The sequence below is a fragment of the Miniopterus schreibersii genome, assembly GCF_964146895.1.
Source record: "Miniopterus schreibersii genome assembly, chromosome: 8".
In the NCBI taxonomy this organism is placed as follows: domain Eukaryota; kingdom Metazoa; phylum Chordata; class Mammalia; order Chiroptera; family Miniopteridae; genus Miniopterus; species Miniopterus schreibersii.
Window position 1 is genome coordinate 23,496,278 of NC_138109.1, and position 23,276 is coordinate 23,519,553.

General features: G+C 38.4%; 1 protein-coding gene across 16 annotated transcripts in view; it reads left to right on the plus strand.

The window, feature by feature from the left end:
• The window catches only part of NFYC (nuclear transcription factor Y subunit gamma), a 63,144-nt gene that overhangs the window by 15,204 nt on the left and 24,664 nt on the right, over nt 1-23,276 (plus strand). For 6 of the 16 annotated variants that reach the window (XM_081145060.1, XM_081145067.1, XM_081145063.1 and 3 more), the window contains exon 2: nt 19,086-19,198. In XM_081145060.1, the coding sequence (XP_081001186.1) occupies nt 19,094-19,198 (105 nt within the window). In that variant the 5' untranslated portion in view covers nt 19,086-19,093. Of the gene's footprint in view, nt 1-516; nt 657-764; nt 1,096-2,847; nt 2,943-7,781; nt 7,804-14,881; nt 15,006-19,085; nt 19,199-23,276 lie in introns of those variants that run through there. The other 10 variants (XM_081145068.1, XM_081145061.1, XM_081145064.1 and 7 more) reach the window with 9 other exon arrangements.

Sequence of the window (23,276 nt, forward strand, 5' to 3'; positions counted from 1 at the left end):
CTCTTGGGTTCCTGGTAGACTTTTTGGAAATGCCACTGTTTCTGTCACTAACATCATACCTTACCCCAGAGTTTTCCTATTTAGATTAGTTTGTGTTTCAAAATAAAGTGATTTGCCCTGATACTAATACGTGCTTTTATAATTACCATGGACACGATGACAGATGCCTTTTTAGAAATCTTGCCAGCTATTGTATGGCCATTGATATCATTCTTTGTTACTGTTGAAGAAGCAGCATTTTCTTTGGAGCTATTGGAGTACCCCACCCCCAATTTTTTTTTCCTATGTTAATGTTCAACAGAAAACTGAGGATAGTTAAGTCACAACTTTCCGACCTTGTGCACATTGCTTCTTTGGTTTACTGCCATAGGATACTGTAGCAATATCTTACAGACATCTTTGATGGCCAATCAGAAGCAGTTAAATTACCTTAAATTTTTTAAATGGAACTCTGACAGCCAATAAGAAACCCTTTGGGTGGAAACTGTAACAGCCCTTACGTGTGATTTTAAAAACACTTCTAAATTTGCAGTATCCTCTGTTTTGGAAGCGCATGAGGCCCTACCGCATCTGCTGTGTGCATTTGTCAGGCATTTCCAAGCCTTAAGTTCCCTGTAGTTTGAAGTCTGGGTCTGACCCCTGTTCTGCTTCTCAAGGTAACTTTAAAACAGGAAGTGTACAAAGGAGGTAACTGATGACGTGAACAGCCAATCATGGCTTTGTGTCCTTAGCCGATAAAGCAGCTCCGCCAATGGGATCACTCCGGAGGCAAGGTTTGGTGTCAAATAGCATGCTAGATTGAATGCCTTTGACTGTTAAAGTGGAAGGAGGCTGCTGGGCTTCAGTGGAGCCACGGAGTTTTTCACTGAGGCAGGGGTCAGCTGAAAGACAAAGAAAAATGGCGAATAGTTTGCTGGGAGGTGGGGGGACAGCTGTTCGGGTTTTCACTGGAGTGGACATGCCAGACTCAGGTTTCTGCATCTCCTGCTGCCTTTTGTTTCCTCCGTCCTTTTTGGGGGGAGGGATAGGAGTGACTTAAATTCTCCCTGTCCGAGGAGATATAAATAACTACATGTAAAATTAATGCAGTTCCCGGTAAGTTTAATTCTTTGTTCTGTGTTAAAATGGTAGAAACTGTTTAGCTTCAGAGAGTGTAGACAAGTTGCACTGTTTCAGAAAATGGCCACTTTACATTCCATGCATACCTTTTGGTGCACCTAGAATACCTTGCTCTGTTTAGATTTTGCATGCCCTTCAACTAGGATTTCTTTTCCTAGTTGAGCGACAAGATCAGGTACATGAAGGAAGGCAAATAATTTTTCAGGGGCACACAGAAGCAAAGCACTTTCTCTTTGCATTGGGTAAACTTAACTGTTTTCCAAATAATTTTCCTTTGTTCAAGTGCAGTGAAGCTTTCCTACAAAAGAAGCTGAGTTGTTGTAAGACTTTTTCTATTTCCATGCACTTTGTCGACATGTGTTTTTTCAGAGGTGGAAGCAGCACTATTGCTGTTCTAAATCTGTGTTAAAATATGATTTGCACTGATGCAGGTTCTAATGGTGAAGGCCCACATGCCATTGTGAAATTCTCGCATAACTTTCTTGATTTACCTGTCTGCTTCTAGATTCTCATAAGTACCAATTAATTAATAATTTTTGTTTTAAAATGCACATTTTAGCATAGAATGCTGGTTAGAAATAGACTTCTCCACTATATCGGCAGTGACAAGAGCAAATCTTTTTCCACCAATTTCACACATTTTGTCAGGTGTTGATTTGGTTCTTTAAAATGAAGTGAGCGAAATGCTTTCGTTTTCTACATGAAATATTTAAGTCCTAATTTGCGTGCAATTTGTGAATAGGAAAGTTAAGGGTATAGGCACCCTGTGTTTTGCCCTTGATATTTTTTTCCTCTTAGACAAGCTAATGCAGATTGCTAATCAATAATCAGCCAGTTCTTGTGAATAGTGAAATCTTCCATCCCATGTACTAAAGATCTATAATGCACTTGATTTTAAAAAGCAATTCTTTGTTTTCTTTTTATTTGCAAGTATGGAATGAAGGTCATTGGAACATTTCTGCAGCAGACTCACTGTGGAGCAGTGAGCCAGCAGCACTCAGTCTCTGGGTAGGGAGCAGGAGCAGGCCTTCTTAGAGGAGAAGTTTGTAGGGTGTTGATTTGCCTTTCCCTCACTTCCCCTTGAGTAAAGGATTTACCTGAGAGGATTGATAGGGGTTTAGATTTTGAACTCTTAGAATTGGAGTGGTATAGCAAAGTTGCTAGATATGCAGGCTTCTGTCGTTGCTCGCAAAAGTGACCTTGAAAAACTGCCGAGGAGTTGAAAGATTGAAGGACAAAGTTTGTTTATACAGATTTGGACTGAAAAGCTCTATTTAAGATGAAAAGAGACTGTACTTCTGATGTTCAAGTTGAGTGGTTAGTAGGAATATGTTATAGATTCAAATTAGGAGTTTTCAAGCAGTAAGACAATAGGACTGTATTCATTCTCTCCCACTCTTATCCATTCCCTCCCCCAACAAAAATATTCTAAATCCTTTTGGTATGATAGTTGAGTGAACTGCCTAACAGATTCAGAATTCCTTGCATGCTACCTTGTCTTCTGTGTAATCTAGAGGGTTCTTAGTGAAGAATGGTATTTCAGGAGTTCAAAGTAATGTTTGTGAAACTTCTTTTGGGAATTGGAATGCTTATGGTAAGAAAACAGTCATTCTGGGAAGTTATATCGTAAGAGAAAGGAATATGTGTTAAGGATTACATTTTTAACAGAAAATTATTTTAATTTTAATGTGTTTTTTTTTTACAATTCATTGATTTAGATGTTATCAGTTGCTCTAGGTTTTACATATAATTGAAAAAACAGATCTAGATACTGAATGACTCTACTAGCCTTGGGAGAAGGCCTGGAGCAGGGGAGGTAGAAGGTAAGTGGGGCACAGTATGAGGCCTAGATAAAACTCTTTATATTAAGAACTCTGTGGATTTAGTTTCTTGGAGAGAATCTAGCCACTATCTCTAGCCTGGATTCTTAACCTTTTTAGGGTCATGGACTCTGAGAATCTGACCTACTACCTGGAAAATGCTTATAGGCATGCCTATGCAGAACCCCTCGTGACTAAGATATTTTGCAGTGGATGTCCAATGGTGTTCATATGATCTCTTCATTTATACTTTAACCAGATAAGTGTTTCCCAGAGAAATGAAAACTCTACTTCCATAAGGAGCAAAGACCTTCTAGAGCTAACTATAACTTAGACTAGGGGTGGCTGTGTGAGGGTTGGGGAGGCCTAGATGGGGTCTGAGATTTGGGTATTTATTCTGATTACAGTATTTGAGGCAGCATGGTGCAGTAGCAAAAGCAGGCTATTTAAAGTCAGGAGACTTGTGTTCAGGTCCCCACACAGCTGTCACCAGCTTTATGAGCTTGGGCAAGTCAGCCATTTAGTGTCAGCTTCCTCACATGTAAAAATGGGCCCTAAAAATAGCACCTTCTTATTTAGTGGTGAGTCTCAAATGAGATCATGTATGTCACAGTGCTTTGCAAATTGTAAAGTGCTACATTATCTTAGTTGATTCTAATTCAAACTCGGTGGGGGCGGGGGTAGTGGTTAAGTGCTTATGAAGATAGGTGTGGCATCAAAGAAGAAAAATGCCAGTATTTTGACATGTTTACAAAGGAGTTTGTTTATACCCGACCCATCTCTTTGTTTATACCCGACCCATCTCTTTTAAACTGATTCTGCATGCCTTTGCCTGCATATTCCTGTTTATACTGACATGACTATGTAGTGCATACATTGAGACCATCAAACTTTCTCTAACCAAGATTCCTATGAAATAACCTTTGTCAGAAATTAGGGTCTTCAGAATAAGATGATTTGGAAACGCTGGTTTTTGGAAACCCTAATTAGATTTAGGAACCTCTCAGATAAAAATTTGGAAACCTGTTTCAATATGGTACTGAGATTTGCATTATAATTCAGGTAAGTTGTAATAGTTGCAGATGTTTACCATCAAAGGTTACATTTTTAGTTTATGTACCAAATATTTATAAAATAAACGGAGCCACTTTTTTGTTTGCTTTGTGGTCCTATGACCTTTCTGTCTGTTTTCAAGCTTGGAGGCAGTTAATAGCCTGCACAGTAGTAGCAAGCAAGTAAATGTTGGGGTGAAGACTTAAAAAAAAATAACTGGTCTTTCACCAAAATATAAACATTAGCATAAATTTCACACAGTTGATGCCTACTGTGAGATACATTTCCAGGATAAATGGTTGAAACCCGTAGGGATCTGGTTCTCACCCATTTTACATACCTCGTGTCATCTGTTTTTGGGACTTTTTTTTTCCTCCTTGGGCGGGGTAGATATTTTGTGATCTGTTTGATTTCCTGTCCTATTAAGTCACTTCCTCTCAGGAATGGTCAGTCAGCATTGATGTCTGCCTTCTTTCTGTGCGTTGAAAGGATCATATTCAGATAGACAAAGGCATGGCAAAATTGGCATTGGACTCTCCAAATAAAATTCCACTTCCAGGGATGTATATGTTTGAAAACAGCAGTCATGGTCACTGTGGGCTTTTTGTTCCTAAAATAAGATGAGGCCTCCTTTTAAAGAAGCTGTATATGTACATTTGTGGAGACTTCAGTTACCCAAAAAGCATTCTTAAAGCTAATCATTTATAGATGGTCTTCATGAATGAAATTATTTTGCCTAGCTTTATCCTTAATAATACATCCATAGAGAGTTTGTATATTTTTAAGTTAGGTTCATGGAAGGGGGATCTAGTCTAGTTCTCTTCTTATAAAATGAGGAAGTTGAGGCCCAGATAGGTTAGGTGCCCCAATCTTTCAGCTTTTTAATGACGGGCCTATGTAAGTTCAGAGATTTAGCCCCACTCAGTTTATTCCATGTTTCTTATATTCCTTTAGGTTGTTTTTACTTTTTATTTTCATATTTCTTTTTCTTTTTTTTTTTATCCTCACCCGAGTATATTTTTTCCATAGCTTTTCAGAGAGGGGTGGTGGCGGAGATAGGAACATCGATGTGAGAGAGACACATCGATAGGTTGCCTCCCACTCAGTCACGCACTGACCAGGGCTGGGATTGAGCCTGCAACTGAGGTACGTGCCCTTGGCTGAAATTGAACCCAGGACCCATTAGTCCGTGGGCTGACACACTAACCACTGAGCCAGACTGGCTAGGGCTCTTTTCCTTTTGCTGTGTCTGTATAGGTTTGTTATTTGAACACGGAAGGAACAGAGAGAAAATGGGCCATGGAAGAGGTTTAGCAGTCTTCATGTAGAATCTGTTGGTTAGAAAGTCTGCTGTGGCAGCAGACTTCCCATCCCTTTTGGGATGTACAGATCTCTTGCCTCAGACAATTGCTTATTCAGAAAGCTGAGAATCAGCTGGGAAGCTAATGGTGCCCACCTGGCTCGCTGAGGTGTCCCAGAGAGCGTGGTACTTCTATGCATTACAAGGAAGAAGGTACACAAATACAACACCTGCATGCCAGTTAGTTGGGTTTTTTGTTTTGTTTTGTTTTTGTTAATACACCTCAAGAACAAGCTAATTCCCAAACAAGTTTGGGCCTGGTTCTTCAAGTGAGTCGTTAAGCCAGCCTGTAGTTAATAAACAAAGATCCCAGGATCATTTCAAGCATTTGACAAGTCTGAAATAGAAGTCATTGTCAGTATACTCCCAAAATAATATTTTAACCATGCCAACTTTAATCTTTACCACCGGCAAAGTGGCATTGTGAATCTGCACGTGTGAGTTTGTATAGTGTGGATTTGGTTTTTGTTCTTATTTTGCATATTCTCTGATATGACCACAATCTACTTGAAAATTTTTAATTTTTCTCTTTCATAGTTGAATTTCTTTTCACCACCTTCATATATTTGAACGAAAGTTACAGTTCACTGAACGAATGAGAGCTTAGGTGGTGTAACTTAGTAATATTTAAGTCCTGAGGTATACTGTGACTGAAAATAATAGTAAATACAGCTGAATGATATCTACCTCTTGTCTGTATTTCCTGGAAACTTAGTTTTCTTTTTAATCTGTTCTTTCTGCTGCCTCAGCTCTTTAAAACTTGTTCAGATCCTATGTGTATTTTCGCCCTTATCTTTCTGTCTCTCTCCTCGGCACATCCCAAGGCCAGACTCTGCTGTTCAATAATCAACGAAAAGCGTTTCTCTATTTAGAGTGTTTACTATAAATTAAATTAGTTTTGCTCCCTGCGATGAAAAAGGGCAGTTGAAGGATAAAAAATGAAGGTAAATTCCAGTATAAAGACAGAACTAAAGGAAAAAAACACCTAGTGAATGTTTAACTTTAAGAGGCATAACATAGCTTGCAACCTTGTGTTCCTAGTTCAGAGGAAGAACAGAGACTGAAATAACCACAGCAAACAGCAGCGCCGTTTCACCTAGTTATCCTTTTTTTTTCTTGAAAGTGCTATCATTTTGGTGTGTCTCCATAGTTTCAATTACATAGAAAATTAAAGGGAAGACCTGCTTGACTGGAAATAGCCAGATAAAATGAATTTTTCCTTTATCTAAGGTATATAGTTATTACCTTTGAGAAAATTCTAAAGTTGGATGCTTTACACTTCCTTTCACTAACTCACCATACCTGGATGTTTTTTATGTGGAGACTTTAAAAATGTATACAAATAAAACTTGACTCCAGGATTTAACAATCTGGTAGGGGAGATCCAGATGCTGTATATCAAATATACAAAACTGATAATGGAAAGTACAAACACAGGACACAGAATTTAGAGGGGGGGAACCTTTACTTCTGGCTTAGGAATGGTGTAGGGCAATTTAACTGGGCGTTGGACTCGGAGGTAGGGACAAGGGCATTCCAGGCATGGGGAACAGGAGGAGCAAGGTCATGGTTCAAAAAGTGTAGTGGGAATGAAGAGAGCAGTAAATGGTCTAGTCTTTTTTTAGAGCATAATGAGATTCGTTAAGTACGGGAGGGAGTGGCAAAAGAAAGAAATGTGGAGAAGTAAATTGGGTCAGATGTTGGAGGGCTTTGACTGCCTAGCTAAAAAATTCAAACTGTCTCTGGCATTGGTGAACTGTTGAAGATTTGGAGTAATAGGTTGATGTGGCACCATCAGAGTTGTGCTTTTATAAGATTTATTCATCATCATCATATAGTAATGAGTAGGATTTGATTAGAACACACTAGAAACAGTGAACAATGCAGTGAGTTCACATACTAGGTTTACGACCCTTATTGGATTGTTATGAAGGTTAAACTAATGTCAGGAGCTTAAAATCAGACCTGGCATACAGCGAGTACTAAATGAGTATTAGCTTTTATCATCATCATTATTTTTATTATTATGTGTAGGTGATGAGGGCCTGAACAAAGTTAGTGGCAGAATTGAACGGAGACCAGGATGACTCTTGAGATTTCAAGCCTGGGTACCTGGAAGATAGAACAGAAAAGTTAGAAGGAGCAGGTTTGGGGAAAGAGAAAGATAAATATAATTTTGGATACATGGAATATGAATTCTGGGTGGCTTTCCAGTTGGAGGTGGTCAGCATGCAGGACTGGTACTTAGGAGAAATATCAGAATTGGTAATGTATGTTTGAAATTGAAGCTCATAGATATTATAGCTCAACTTGGGGAATGGATGGGAGAGAATGAAGGGAGACAATGGACAGAAGAACCAGAAGAATAAAACTTCATGTTAAAGATGGAAACAAAAAAGGTCGGACCCTGAAGTTGATACCTCTAGAAATGAGCATGGCATAGTCCTCTACGTCAGTGTTCTCTAAGTTTTTAAATTTCACACCCCTATTACCTGAGCATGTAACTCTCATATATGAATTGGTATTCTTTAAAAAGTCATTTGGTCATGTTTTGAACGTTAGTTTAGTTAAAACCAGAGAATATTTATAACTTCCCTATCCAGGCATACATGACCAAGTATAGGTGTCACTGTTTAGTAAAGTCCACATTTTCCTCAGACTACTTAGAGCACTGTGCATGGTACATGATCTTGTGACAAGTTAAACTGAGAGCAGCATCGGTATCAGCCCATAGGTTAAATATTTAAAAAGCTGATATTAATATTTTTGGTATGTGCCTTGATTTGTTAAAGATTAGAAATACTGCCCTAGAATCTGGTGGCCTTCACTTGTTCTGAAAATGTACAAATATTTCCTTGAAATGTTATGCAGGAGTTTCTTGAGATTAGTTATATGTATGTGTATGTGTGTGTGTGTATGTATAACCTGAAGCTTTCTTGTTTAACCTGTAAGTGTACACACATCTCCATCCAGTGCAAAGACTAGAGGGTTTTGTTTTTTTTAGTTGTGTTTTTTTTTCTGAGTTGCATTGGGTTTAATCTTACTAGTGTTAGTGTTAGCTTTTGAAGTCTCAAATGGCAGAATTCTGCATGAAGCCAACCATAAATACACATATAAGAATTTGGCAACATTTGCTTAGCAAGTAATTTATAGCCATATGATCATGATAACATTGATGAGCGGCACACACAATAAATTACCAGGAATAGGATAGCCACATCTGTAGGATTTAGCAGAATTTCACTATAAGGCACCTATATTTAGTTTCTAGGCTAGGTATGTTGTAATTATCCTCAATCTAAAATAAAGGCAATAAGAAAATTTTCACTAGAGAAACAGTGGTAAATTTCCAGCCATCTTACCTAGTTATTTATATCCTGATCTCCATGATTATTTCTTTCCTGGTAATTAACTGGCCAAATGTCCGTGAAGCTACCCTTGAAGGTAGTTAAGCATTGTAATAGTATGTAATGCTTTTTTGAAGCAGACTTTACAGTTAATGGAGTGATTTTATATTTATTCTCTCACTTGGTATTTACCTAAGGTAGGTAGGACAGAGGATTACTACCCCATTTTGTGAGTGAGGAAACAAGAGGCAGAACCTAGTGACATAAGTCCTGTGGTCTTTGCATTGCACCTTGTTATTGTATATGGAAAAACAAGCTAAAGCTGTGTCTATTTTATGGGACTAATTCCTTCTCCCAGCTCCCATTTTCCTGTGCTTCTCTTCTCCCAGAAAGCACACATTTAAAAAAGGGGGATTCTCAGAGTTCGCATATAATTTTATATGACTAAACAAGTTGATCATAAGAAGATCAAATATTTAATCAAATTGAATTATTTTTAAAGTTATTGTCAAACAAGATAGGTGAGCTCAGCTACTCTTCTTTTCAGAACAAAGCATGAGTACTACCAGTGTATTGGAAAATTGTCTTTCATCAGTCCTAAGTTGACTAAGGTCAGATAAGAGGTTGAAGGGCTTTTTCCAGATAGATAGGAGGCTAGAGTTGTGTTGGGTGTTCTATGGTGTTCCACAGCTTGTTACATGCACACTTCGTGGTATGTATTGGGCACCTCCTAGACTTGGATTTTTACCTTGAATCATAGAGATTGGTATTTTTAGATGAGTCATGGTGTTCTAAAATAATCAGTTGCTTTATAGTTCTTAGTTGTGATTTATACTCCTTGCTTTACCCCTAGGGAGGGAGAACAAAGGAATTCACCATGTTCACAATGTAGCAATAGCTATAATTTTGAAGGAATATATAAATTTAGCCAGATGATGTGGAACCATCTCTAATAAGGGGGCTAGATCAAGGCTATTCCTCTAAACTACTGTATAGTGGAAAGACAGAGTGAATGACTTTCCATCACCAGGCCACCAGAGAGAGTGAACTTTGAGCTTGACCTGCCAGAACTTTTCATCTTCACTCTTGGTTGGTGATCAGATATAGTCCCAGTCCTTGTGGACGATTGCAGCTTTAACAAGCCTGAAAACCTTAAGTTTTCTACTTTGAAATGTCTAAGAATGAGGTATCTTGGCATTTTGGAGTACCTTTTCCAGGAGAAGGATCAGGAAAAAGGAAAACTAAAGGTAAAAGGGTTGATGGATTTATGTTCCAGGCTGAGAAGACCCATAGGTTCTTAAGTTTTTGGCCCTCTACTGAGTTCTCAATTCTAAAGAGGGAGGAGAACATGCAGTGAAAGAGTTTAGAACTGAGAATCAGGGCATATGGGTTTTAGTTCCAGCTCAGGCATATACTTACTTGCCCTGGGATTTAAGGCAAGTCCCTCAGTCTGTCTGGACAAAGTACCTTTATCAGATGGGAATATCAGTGTGTGTGCTGTATTTGCAGTGAAAAACAAATGAGATAATGTAAAGAAAGCTGCTTTACAAAGTGTAAAGCAGGTACAAATGTAAGAGATTAGCATAACCATCTCAGTTGCTTTGCACTCTGAAGTGGTCTTTACATTCTCAGTTCCTGACAGCGGGAGGTGGGAGATTTAGGGTTTGGTTGGCTTGGAAGATTTGTTTTTTCTCATGCCTGCCCTCCTCTTCCCTGTCCCCTCTTTTTTTCTTTCTTTCAACATTTAAATCAATAATATAAAAGACACTAAGCAGAGGGCAGAATTCAGTGTGTCTGTGAATCAGCAGAATCCATACAGCCAAATCAATACAGCCAAGCTCATCTTGACATTCTTTTAACACCATCCAGGATTTTAATTGAGATTTCTCTGAGCAGTGATGATATGCCATCTGGCTTGTGAATGATGCTTGGTGTTTTTTGCAACCTTCTAGTGTATTTTCGCATTTGTGTGCTGCAACTGCCCTGTGAAGTGCTGCTGTAGGTGAGCAGAGACTCCAAGAAGTTAAGTGATTTGCCCAGGATCATAAACTTATAGCAGATTAGTAGCCAGAGAACAAGACTTTCCAGGTCCATTACATTTTCTTTATTTACACTGTACTTTACTGCCCCCAACTGTTGGCAGTTGAGTAATCATAGGTGCTACCGACTGGCCTTGAGACATGCAAAGGGGAAGGATAAAGTAGAAAAGGAAAAGTGACAGAGCGTGTAAAGAGACACCATAGAAATAAAAGAAAGATGCTCAGGTGATAGGAGACAGCAGTGCCATTAGTATCTTCTCTTTTATGATTGCCACAGAGATTTTGGGAGCAGGGAGCAAGTGGATAAAAATACTCTTTTGGGTTAAGGATTTTTAAGTCAGTGATCAAAGCTGAGACTGGTCATCTGTCTGAATAGTTTGAATACACATATACCTTAAAACAGTGCAGAAAGTGAGAATGAACAAGCTGTACTAAATGAAGAACAGAATTTTAGAGCTTTTCATCTGATTCCACCATTGAGCAGGTAACTTAAAATACCTATCCTCAGCCCGGCTGGGTGTGGCTCAGTGGTTGAGCATCAACCTAGGATCCAGGAGATTGCAGTTCGATTCCCAGTCAGGGCACATGCCCGGGTTGCGGGCTCCATCCCCATTCCCAGGCATGCAGGAGGCAGCCGATCAATGACTCTCTCTCATCAGTGTTTCTCTCTCTCTCTCCCTCTCCCTTCCTCTGTCTGAAATCAATAAAGATATATTTTTTTTAAAAATATCCATCCTTGGCTTTCTTATCTGTAAAATTGGAACAACATTGATATCTTTATCACTGAGCTAATAATCAATTGAAGGTAATGTATGTGACAAATAGTTTGTAAACTCTAAAGCTCTTAAATTGGCATCTTTGAAACATTCTTCAGAATCACACTTCTCACCTCTCCTGAGCATACACAAACACAGGATCCTGCCAAAAGCTAGACAAGAGGTTGTTCTCAGGGTTTCTGAATCTTAGAAGGGATCCAGTAAGCAAAATAGCTCTTTGTTTTAGAATACAATTTGACTCAGGCTGCAGGCACTATTTCTGCCTTCAGCTCATGTTGGATTCTCTTTCAGGCTCAGGGCCTGAAAAACCAGTTACTTATTCTTTCTGCAAGAATTTATTTACTCCTATTAGGTTGGAGTGTTAAAGAGATTAATAAATATTTCTTTGGGGCAGAGGAGCTAGCCCAGCTTATTCCTGATGGAGGCTGAACAGGTGAGGAAGCCATATAACAGCTAATAGCTGTGTGATTTAGGGCAAGTTTCTCAACCTCTGACACTCAGTTTCTCCATCAGTAAATGGGGAATAAGACAACCTTTGTCATGGAAGGATTTGATGAAATAAAACACTTAAACATTCTTTAGAACTGGGTTCTAAATGTAACCTGACTCTTTTTTTGTAAAGAGCCAGATAATATTTTCAGCTTGTGGTTCATAAGTTTTGTGTTGTAACGCTTCGACTCTACTGTTGTAGTGTGAAAGCAGCCATAGACAATGTAAATGAATAAGTGTTGCAGTCTACATTGAAAATTTACAAAAGGAGGCTGCAGACCTTTGCTTTAGAATACTTCACTAAAATATTTGGTCTTTTTCTCTATTACACTAAAATACTGATAGTGTTTTATTGCTGTCATATATGCAGGGATGGTTTAAGTGGAGCATTAATTGAAGGAACGAAGAAAGTGTGTGAAGTAAGATGTTTACATACGATTTCTATTTCACAGAAACAGGTTTTAAAATGTTCTCTTCATGCCTTCCTATCAGTTTCGTTGCTTATACCAGTTGCTATGCCTTCATTTATAACAATATTATGATCTAGCCCGGCCGGGCGTGGCTCAGCGGTTAAGCGTCGACCTGGGATCCAGGCGATTGGGGTTCGATTCCTGGTCGGGGCACATGCCCGGGTTGCGGGCTGCGGTTGATCAATGATTCTCTCATCATTGATGTTTCTGTCTCTCTCTCTCCCTCTCCTTTCCTCTCTCTGAAATCAATAAAGATATATTTAAAAAACAAAAAAACAAAAACAATATTATCTAGCCCCTGTTTAAGAGATTATGTTGTAGTAGATAGCAAATAGAGACATGTTTTTGTTTTGGAAGGAAAAGTGTTTCTGCCGCCAATTTAAAAATGTGTCCTTGTGAGCAGACCTTTAGGGAGAGCATTGTCCCAACCCTTAGTCTTTTGGGAAGTGTGATTTTTTCAGTAGGTGGTTTGAAAAGCTTCATATGTGGCCTCTTGGAGCTGGAGACAGACACACCCTCAAACACTAAACTTGGCATTTATCAGAAAGGGGTCTCCAGTAAGGCTATATCATTCATTCTTATAGTGGTTGGTGTCATCTGTATCCAGTTATGTAAGGGTTCGGAACTTAAGTAGTAAGATGTCTGGCACTAAGCTTAGTGTTTTCTTGCTTAAGTAAAAACCTTAGATGAGCTTAAATAAAGGCTGTTGAACCCTCTTTTCTGTGTAATCACCCTGCCTTCCCTTATATTATTCACTTAGTGAAGCGTAGGCCTTCCATATTAGACCACCCCTTAGCATGCATGTGTGTTTAGTATACATCAGTCCTGAGGTAGCTTAGTGGAGTGACTGGCCCAAGACCACCAGCAGTGGGCAGCAGGCCAGTTCACAAACATAGGTCTTTTGATTTCCAGAGCAATGTTGTTTTTCTTTTTCTGAAATTGTGAATTTGAGGTTGGTTTTATTGTGGAGAGCATATGCTTCCTTAAGGCTTGAAATGCTTTTTAGCCGTGATTGATAATGGCATATGTACTCCTGTACAAACATGAGAACCAAAATTGTCTGGTAGTAGAATTATTTTGTTTTTGAAAATCTCAATTCTCAAATTTTTAAAAAATTTTTCTTTGTCATTTGGAAGAATATCTAGAATAGCAAGCACAAATTAGCTTTAGTCCTACCCCCTTTCTTCTTATCCATCTAGTTACTCATATTAATATTCCTTTTTTTTTAAAAAAATATATCTTTATTGATTTCAGAGAAAGGAAAGGAAAGGGAGAGAGAGAGATAGAAACATCAATAATGAGAGAGTTGTCATTGATCGGCTGCCTTCTGCATGCTCCTGACTGGGGATCGAGCCCACAACCCGGGCATGTGCCCTGACTGGGAATCGAACCCCAATTGCCTGGATCCTAGGTCAATGCTCAACCGCTGAGCCACACCCGGCTGGGCTAATATTCATTCTTTATCTTAAACTTTCACTCACCATTTGAAATACAACATCCCAGCAGTTTTAGCTAATTCAAATAAAGAAATAACTTCAATAAATACCTGAATCAGTACTGGAACTTAAAGTACATGTGATAGTGTTGTGGATTGGATTTTAAAATAAAAATCTTGTCATCTCATGACAGAGGAAAACATGATTAAAATGCAAGTCAAAAAGGGAGTGAAAAAGATACGTGCTTTGAACATAGGGAGATACTTGTGGGCGTATACTAAGTTGGAGACACGGGAATGATTGGGGACACTCACAGCAACCTAAAGGCTGCAAGTTGGACTGGGGGGGGGGCATTAAAGGGAAAGATAGTAACAGTGTTTAGATTTGATTTTCATTCAGAACTGGGCTAAGAGGTATTTGCTTACATTTGACAATGAGAGCATTATTTTTTAAGTAAATCTTGACTGCCTGGGATGAGTCAGCTCTTGTACTTCAATAGAAGCAGCATTGGTCAAGGATTGGGCTTCATTTTAGGGGAGCTTTCTGTGGTCTTTTTTTTTCCTCTTGAGTAGTTGTTGTGATATTAGGGTTTTAAAGTGTTATCGCCCCAAAACATCTAATTTGCTTTTAGTTAGTTCAGAGAGCTGTATTGTGGATTTAGGCATATTACAAAGGACTTTTGTAGAGAAAATGAGGTACATGCCAAGAAATAGGAGCGCTAAAATCTAAAGGTACAGAACTTTAGAAATTAGGGAATATTGCAATAAAACCTTATATTTGTTTGTATTTTATGAGGGTGATCATTTTGGTACATCCTTTCCATGTCCAGGCATATTACTAAGGGAGAATTTGGCAAGCATGGTACCTGATCAAAAGCAAAAGTTTGAAAGATTTTCAAGAGAAACCTAAAAGAGGAGCACTCTACTTCTGGGATATTTTGAAAACTGCTTAGGTCTCTTTTTCTTTCTTCAGGAATGATAAAGAGTAACTGGATATTTGAATGGCAGCTAGATTGGCCACCCTTGAGTGATCCGATTGAATCATATTTCCTCCATGGCTTTCTCCTTATCAGCCTGGTAATGGGTGGCCAGTAGAGGTATTTGCACTCCTCCTATTTACATACTGTCATAAATTTTTCAGACTTTGCTAATCTATCCTGGTCTCCTTTCTGAGAAGGTTCTGACTTTCAAAAGATTTATATTTGGGAATGGTATGCACCCATGTTTCCTGCCTTCCAGTCTGCCTTGCAATGTTCAAGACTGTGTGTGTACGTCCATCCGTCTGTGTCCTTCCAATCATGTGGATTGCTGATTGTACTCCTTACTTTAAAGGCCCAGTGAGAACCTCATTTATTTTGTATAAGCACTTCCTTTGGTTATTCACACACTCCCAATAAGTCTATTTCAGGGCCAAATCTTCCAAGAGGCCTCTTTTTCTCAGAAAGGTCATACCCAGCAACTCTCTTGCCCTTTTATTTGGGAGTAATTACTTATCAGTCTGCACGCTAGATGCTGCAAGGAATCCAGAAATGAATCATACTCACGTCTTAGCCACAAGGAGTTTGTAAATCAGAAAGGGAAATGATAATATATACACATAAATAATGATCATACAAGGTAATGTGGTGAGGGCAGAAAGAGATACAGATAAAGGGCTCTAGGTTCATAAGAAGGAGTGATCACTTCCAGATGGGGATATGTAGAGATGACTTGTGGAGAGATGGCAGTTGCATTGAACATTGGAGCAATAGCCTTTTCGTGATGGACTTTGATTCTTCCCTTTCTAGCTTTGGAAAGCAAACTGTTTTTAAAACCAAATAAATTAATAGATATTGTGAGTTGAGATTGCATCTAGCAACAACCATTCAATACTTCATCTGATCCCTAAGTCTTTATTAAATAGTCAGGGAGTCTTATTCAAGTACTTATGTAGTAATTAATGAACATGAATGATACATCTAATATCAATAATGAATTAAATCTGGGAAGTTCAGTACTGCATTTTTCATAAGAGTGATCTAAGCTAATGTGGCTTGGTCTTAGGGCAGTTTTGTCATTGTCAACTGTATATAAATAGCTTTATCCCATGATAGAGATAGCAATTTAAAATGGAATAAAAAGGGTAATGGAATATAAATCTCCTACTTTTAAATACATAGCTTCTCTCATCATCCTAGAAGATGAACCTAGCTTATTTTCCATGGGCAGTAAATGTTATAAATAGGCTACTTCTGTAGCAAAATCAATTTTGTTGCAATTAATGTATTATAAAAATATGTGATAAGATTAAAGTTGCTTTTTTTTTTTTTTTAACTCTTTGGGATGTTTGGTGAGCAAAACTTGCTTGTGTTTATGACTAGGTTTTATTATTTTAATGTTAAGTTGTGCCTTGGTCAGAAAATATTGAGAACATCAATTTGTTTTCATAAAATCTGTTGCTTGAGATTTTGTCTGATTTTTAAAGCCCCACGTAAAGACTGGATCTATTTTAAGGAAAGCCTTTTGAATCAAAGTACTCACTTTTTCTAGGAATTTACAATAACAATTTGTGCTTTTTCAGTAGGTATTAAAATAATTAGCTACTAATCATCTCTGTGCAAAGATGCTAGAAAACATTCTCCAAACTTTTTTGTCTTTTTCCTCAGGATAGAATCTTCTGTTTCTAATGAGAGTATTTTTGAAATGGGTAATTTTTAAAAAGAAGTTTCTGGATGGAAAAATCATAAAAGCTATAATTCTAAATCCAAAACTCAAATGGAACTTTGTTTGTAAATTCAACTTAATGTATAGAACAGTCAGAGCTGTCCACAGGTAGAACAGAATGCCTTACCAATAAGCCAGTTTCCCAGAACTGGAGAGGGATAAGTTCATATTTAAGCTAAATGACCACTTAAAGTGGGATTGAGGGGGTTGGGCAGAGGTTGAAGTATCTTTTAGAGGAGTGGGCCTGGGTGGCTCTTAGTGTCTTTTTTTCAGTCCTAAACTTCTATGATACAGTAAAATATAAAGGACATTTTTATTGACATACTCTTTGCCATTATCCACTTGTGATTATCTAATTCAGATAGGCCTCTCAAGTTAAAAACTTAACCTTTAAATCATTTTGAGTTTCAGAAATATTTAACTTCTATTTTGTACCTAATCCCCACTCCAAAAGTGTGTGTCTTTGAGCCAGCCAAAGAGACATTCATGATCTATTGACTATGATCTATTCATGATCTATGTTTGGGAACCAATTGTGCCAAGACATCCTTAGTTGGGACGATGCAAAATTTAAAAGCAGACTGTGCACAGACCATTTTTAAAGGTGTTTCTTGAATTGTTCACCTTTGTAATGATTGTTGGAAGATATCAGAAGACAACCAAAAGTTGTTACCAGTTTTCTAAATCTCACAGACCTTTACACTCAAACTAAACCCACACTCATCATTAGCAAGTAAAGAAGATACCACACTGGCGATTGTGCATATTCCTCCTTTGACTGTAGTAGTATGCTTGATTTTGCTAAGATCAGGCCTTCCGTAGCTCCGTACAACACAGGGTTAGATTCTTATTTTAAATTTTTAAGTAATTTTCATTTCCAGACAGAGTTTTTATTTGCCCCATTTTATTTTTTTTAATCCTCACCCCAGGATATTTTTTCCATTGCTTTTCAGAGAGAGTGGAAGGGGGAAAGACAGACAGACAGAGACAGAGAAACATCACTTTGAGAGAGACACATTGACTGGTTGCCTGGGGATCTATCCTGCAACCGAGGTACTTGCTGTTGGCTGGAATCTAACCTGGGACCCTTCAGTCCTCAGGCCAACGCTCTAACCACTGAACAAAACTGGCTAGGGCTATTTGCCCCATTTAAAAAAGTTAGTGAGTCTCACTCTCTTATTGTTATGAGTACCTCATAAGAATCTATTAATAAAAATAATTAAACTTCACTAGATTACCTTGATTTCTTTGTTCTCAATACATCTAAGAGAATAATGTATAGGTTATGCACATATGGTGATAAGTGAAAATGTAATGGGAGCTGAGTCGAGGACCTTGGTTGGTTATTTAGGACTCAAGATTTTCTCTAGTCATTTACAACTGTGATTCAACACTTTTCACTTTAAATCCCTCCAGGAGCTCCAAGATCATATTGCTTCCTAGTACTTAGAGTTCCTGTTGATGTATAGAGCTTCTTGTAGGCTTCCAGCACTAGAAATGGGCTCCAAATCTTTTCCCATTACATCATCACCCACTGATGTCATTACACCAGAGTGAAATCTGCTTTGAAGATTGTACTCTTCCTTTCCTTTCCTTTCCTTTCCTTTCCTTTCCTTTCCTTTCCTTTCCTTTCCTTTCCTTTCCTTTCCTTTCCTTTCCTTTCCTTTCCTTTCCTTTCCTTTCCTTTCCTTTCCTTTCCTTTCCTTTCCTTTCCTTTCCTTTCCTTTCCTTTCCTTTCCTTTCCTTTCCTTTCCTTTCCTTTCCTTTTTCCTTTTTCCTTTTTCTTTTTTCCTTTTCCTGGAAAAATTTAAAAAATCAGAGACCCCTAGTACAACCCCAGGCAGACATTTAAGAGTGAATCAAACATCCTCACAGTCTAATCCTAGATTTAGCAGCCTTCATTCCACTCTGCTGATGGAAAGTGGTCTGCCCAGCATGCATCTGCATGGAGCCTAGAAAGTAACACGTTTGGTCATGTGATACCTGCTTTGGTGCTTTTTTTCCAGCCCTTCAGAATTAGTTCTTAATTCCTTACATAGCTCTACACCAGCATCCTGTCACTGGCATTGTTAAACCTTTTCAAATATCCCAGAGCAGAAATTCTTAGGACATCACTAAGTTTCTAGTTCTTTGTGTTTGATTAAACTGTTTCTTGCATTTAAGTATTTGCCAGATCAGCATTTAAGCCATCTGGAGTTTTGTACTTTCCCACTGAAAGTCTTTTAAGACATTACAGTATTATCTACAAGTTATAGCTGATGTGGAGATTCTAACTGATCTTCCTTCCCCATCACAAAGCAGTTGACTGAATGTAGGTTTTGACCCTTTTCTTTCTATCACAAATTTAATTTCCCATTGTTGAAAAGTTGAATGAAGTAGTGAAAACATCTACAAGTAAAGAAATAAGTAACCTAGACGGAAATTCTGACTTTATTATTATTTCTAATATGTCTCATGTATTTGTCTGTTTTCAGTTGTCAGAATGTCCACAGAAGGAGGATTTGGTGGTACCAGCAGCAGTGATGCCCAGCAAAGCCTACAGTCCTTCTGGCCTCGTGTCATGGAAGAAATCCGGAATTTAACAGTGGTAAGAAAGAATGAGAAACTTTTTAAAGAGTATAAAGAGCTATGAGATGAATAACCAAAACTTAGACTAAAACATGTTTAATCTCAAGCACATTTACAAAAGCATAATTTATTCCTGATCTTTGGATAGGGAGATGAAAATATAATTTACCTTAGGCAAGGAAACTATAAGGATTTTTTAATATCTTAGTGACTTTCCTTAGGCATGTGTATTTGTAGTGGACACTTTGACTTGGAGGTAGTTTAATGTGAGGCATCTTTTAGAGAATGCAGAAAAGTAGAGCTCTCACTTTTCTTCAGTAGCTTCACCTCATTTCTTAGGCCCAACTTAGTGGCCATGCCAAATTTCTAGAACCTGGTGAAAATTATCAGGCCATTTATTCAACAACACATCTATTCTAAGCAGGTTTTAAAAGATACACTTAGATAGATGAGGATTTCTCAACAGCACCATTATTGACATATTTGGCCAGATAATTCTTTGTTGTGAGGGCTGTCCTGTGCATTGTAGGGTGTTTAGCAGCATCCTCTACTCACCAGATGCCAGTAGCACTTCCCTTCTCCTGACAGTTGTGACAACCAAAAATGTCTCCAGACATTGGCAAATCTCTCCTGGGGGCTAAAATCACCCCTTGTTGAGAACCACTGACTTAAAAGAATGAAATATAACCCTGGCCCTTGGGGAGTTTACAATCTAGTAATTATAACTAGAGTCATTTATTCAGTAAGTATCTATTAAATACTTACTGAGTGAGGCACAGTGATGAGTCTGAAGCAGTAAAAGGCAAAGTGCTATGGGAGCACAGAGGACATAGTGTTTGTTCCTCCCTGGTTGAGTTAGAGAGGCTTTAGTATATGTGCTGCTGAAGCGAGCATGAAGTAGAGAGGCTTTAATTAAAGGGGACATTTTGTTGGGTCTTGAAATATTAGTAAGCATTCACTAGATGGAAAAGGGTGGGAGAGAGAGTATATCTTCAGCAGAGAGAACCATAAAAGCATGGAGGCCCAGAGGGGAAGGTCATATGTTTACAGGAACAGCAAGAAGTTCAGAGTGGCTGGAGGTTACTACCTTGTGGGTATTGGGGATGGGGTAGGATTAGAGAGTATAACAGTGTTAACAGGAGGTGAGATAGGTTAGAATTGGAATATTTTCAGAGTATAGTGTCATGTCCTTAATGAAGAATGTTCCATTTGGTGTCATTTCATTTAGATGTATCATTCCTGCCCTGAAGGTAGCATCATGGCAGAGTAGACATTGGATTCCTTGCTAATGTAGAACAAATGTTGCACTTTCTTAGAGTTACTGGTTTTTTACCTCTGACATACAAAGTCAGTTTATTTGTACTCTCAACAAATAGTCATTATGCACCTACTATGGCTGTGCTAGATGCTGTGGATCCAGTAGTGAACCAGACAGACAAGATCATTGCACTCATAGAACACATATTCTGGTGGGGGAGACAGATGATAAACAAGTAATGAATGAATAAAATAAACAAAATAACTTCTCATTGTGATTAGTGTTCACTGACTTCAAAGGTAAGAAACTAATTCATATTCTGGATGTACCTGTGGGTCATGTTTGTTTATGTGGTAGATTTCCAGAAGTTGAACTTGGCTTGGCCCTTCTTACAGTGGTCTGTGTTCACATGTGGATTTCCACTGAAAAGTCATTGTTTCTCTTCTGCATTCTAAAGGTGGTGATTTATCTATACTGTCTCAGATATAAAAGAGAAGGGAGGGGAAAAATGAAATTATAAAATCATTAGTGGGTTCTTTTCTTCATATTTTAAGGCGATAATCTCATAGTTAAGCTTATCAGATTTGGTGCCGGGGTCAGCCTGGTATAAAACTAGTGCCCTTCTAGGGTGTGGTGGGATTAGGCCAGGACAGCAAGTCTGCATTCCAGCTGAGCATAGAAACAGAAATCCAAAATCAGGCAGGTGGCCAGAGCAACTCTGGAGGTTCAGGCTCAGCACTTAACTTTTCTGTATTTTGTTGGGCTTTGACTTTTTTTAAGTTGTAAAAAACACAGAACAAAATTTACCATCTTAACTATTTAAAAATGTGCAGTTCAGTAGTGTTAAATATATATTCACATTGCTGTGATCCATATCTTAAGGACTTTTTCATCTTGAGGAACTGAAACTCTATACCCATTAAACAATAACTACCCTCCCGGCCGGGTGTGGCTCAGCGGTTGAGCATCAACCTAGAATCCAGGCGATCGGGGTTCGATTCCCGGTCAGGGCATATGCCCGGGTTGTGGGCTCGGTCAATGACTCTCATCATTGATGTTTCTATCTCTGTCTCTCCCTCCCCTTTCCTCTCTCTGAAATCAATAAAGATATATTTAAAAAAATAATAATAATAATAATAAATAAACAATAACTACCCTTTCCTTCTCTCCCCAACCCCTGGTAACCACCATTCTACTTTCCGTTTCTATGAATTTCACCAGTCTTAATACCTCATGTACATGGGATCATACAATATTTGTCTTTTTGTGACTGGCTTATTTCACTTAGCATAATGTTCTCAAGGTTCATCCCTGTGCTAGCATTTGACTGGATTTCTTTTCTAAAGTCTGAATAATACTCCGTATGTATGTGTATATGCTACATTTTACTTGTTGATTCATCTGCCTCTCCCTGTGGCACATGAAGGCATCTGCTTCTCTGACTGCACCTCTGCCTTTGTAACGTTGTCAGATATTTTAGCATTTAGCCTGTGCCTTTCAGAACACAATAGCACTTATAACCAGACTTCCTCAGATATGTCAGAGCCTCTTAGGTTAACATCTCAACATGCCTAACAGATTTTTAGAATATCCCTATGTTCGGACTATCCAAACATAAACAAAACTTACCAGAATATTCACAAGGTATTGTGGTCTCTAAGACTGGGACAAAGATTATTCTAAAAACAAATAATTGAAGTTTGCTAGGTGATATATATTACATGATGTATTGGAAATACTGGCCCCAGTCATTTTGGTCTGAGTTCTGCAAAAGTAATTTATCTTTTCTCAGCATAGCCATCACGCTCTCTTCACTCTGTAATTGTGCATAAATCCAGGTGATGTTCAGCTGGAATTGAAGTTGATTAAAAATCATTCCAAAATGATTGTACACCAGGATGATTGTGTAAAATACTGTCTTCCTGCTTGGCAGAGCTCTGGAAACAATAATTGACAGACTTTTTGGCGTTGGATTTTACCCCTCTAGACCTTTTTGAAAGTGGGTAAGGAAAAGCTAAGTTTGTCTTTGGGGCGGATATATGGTGAGGCAACAGCGCTGAATCATGAAAAGAAAAATCTAATCCTTCCCTAATTTACTCCCTACAATTCAGCCTTCAGTTAGCTATAATGTAATGTTGAGGTCACTTTCTTTTACTTACCAGTTACATCTTTTCATTCTTCAGTGCCTCCAGATTGGACAATGGCATTTCTGACATTACAGTCAAGTCAGATAACCATTTAAACAAGAACTTGGAGGTGAAGGTTGGTGGATTGTTACAAAACATGTCCTGTGTTTGAGCCCTTCCTGTAGAGCAGTGCTTCTCAAACTTCATTGTCTAATGAACCATATCAGGATCTTGTTAAAATACAGATTTTAGTATAGTAGGTTTGGAGCAGAGCCTGAGATTCTGCATTTCTTCTGAGTTCCCAGGTGAAGCCATTGCTAGTCTAAGGACCTCACTTTGAGTAGTAAGGCTTTAAAAGCAGCAGTGGCCCTTAACCCTCACTGTGGATCATAGTCACCAGGGGAGTTTTCAAAAAACGTGATTCCAGGAATTCCTGATTCAAGTTAGTTTTGAGTGGAGCCCAGGCATCTTGTTTTTCAAAAGCTCCCCAGGTGATTCTAACGTGCAGCCAAGGTTGAGAATCACTGCTCTTGAGAGGATTCAATCTTGTCTTTGCCAGAGTGTCTGACGGAAAAGATTTCTCATCATTATTTGAAACTTTGGATGTTCTTTAGTGCAGCCTGAGACCCATTGACTTTTCTTTGGCTCTGAACTCTCATTAAGTGAATTCAGACTTCTTGAAACTCAGCAGTTTGAGATGGCAGTATTTTTAA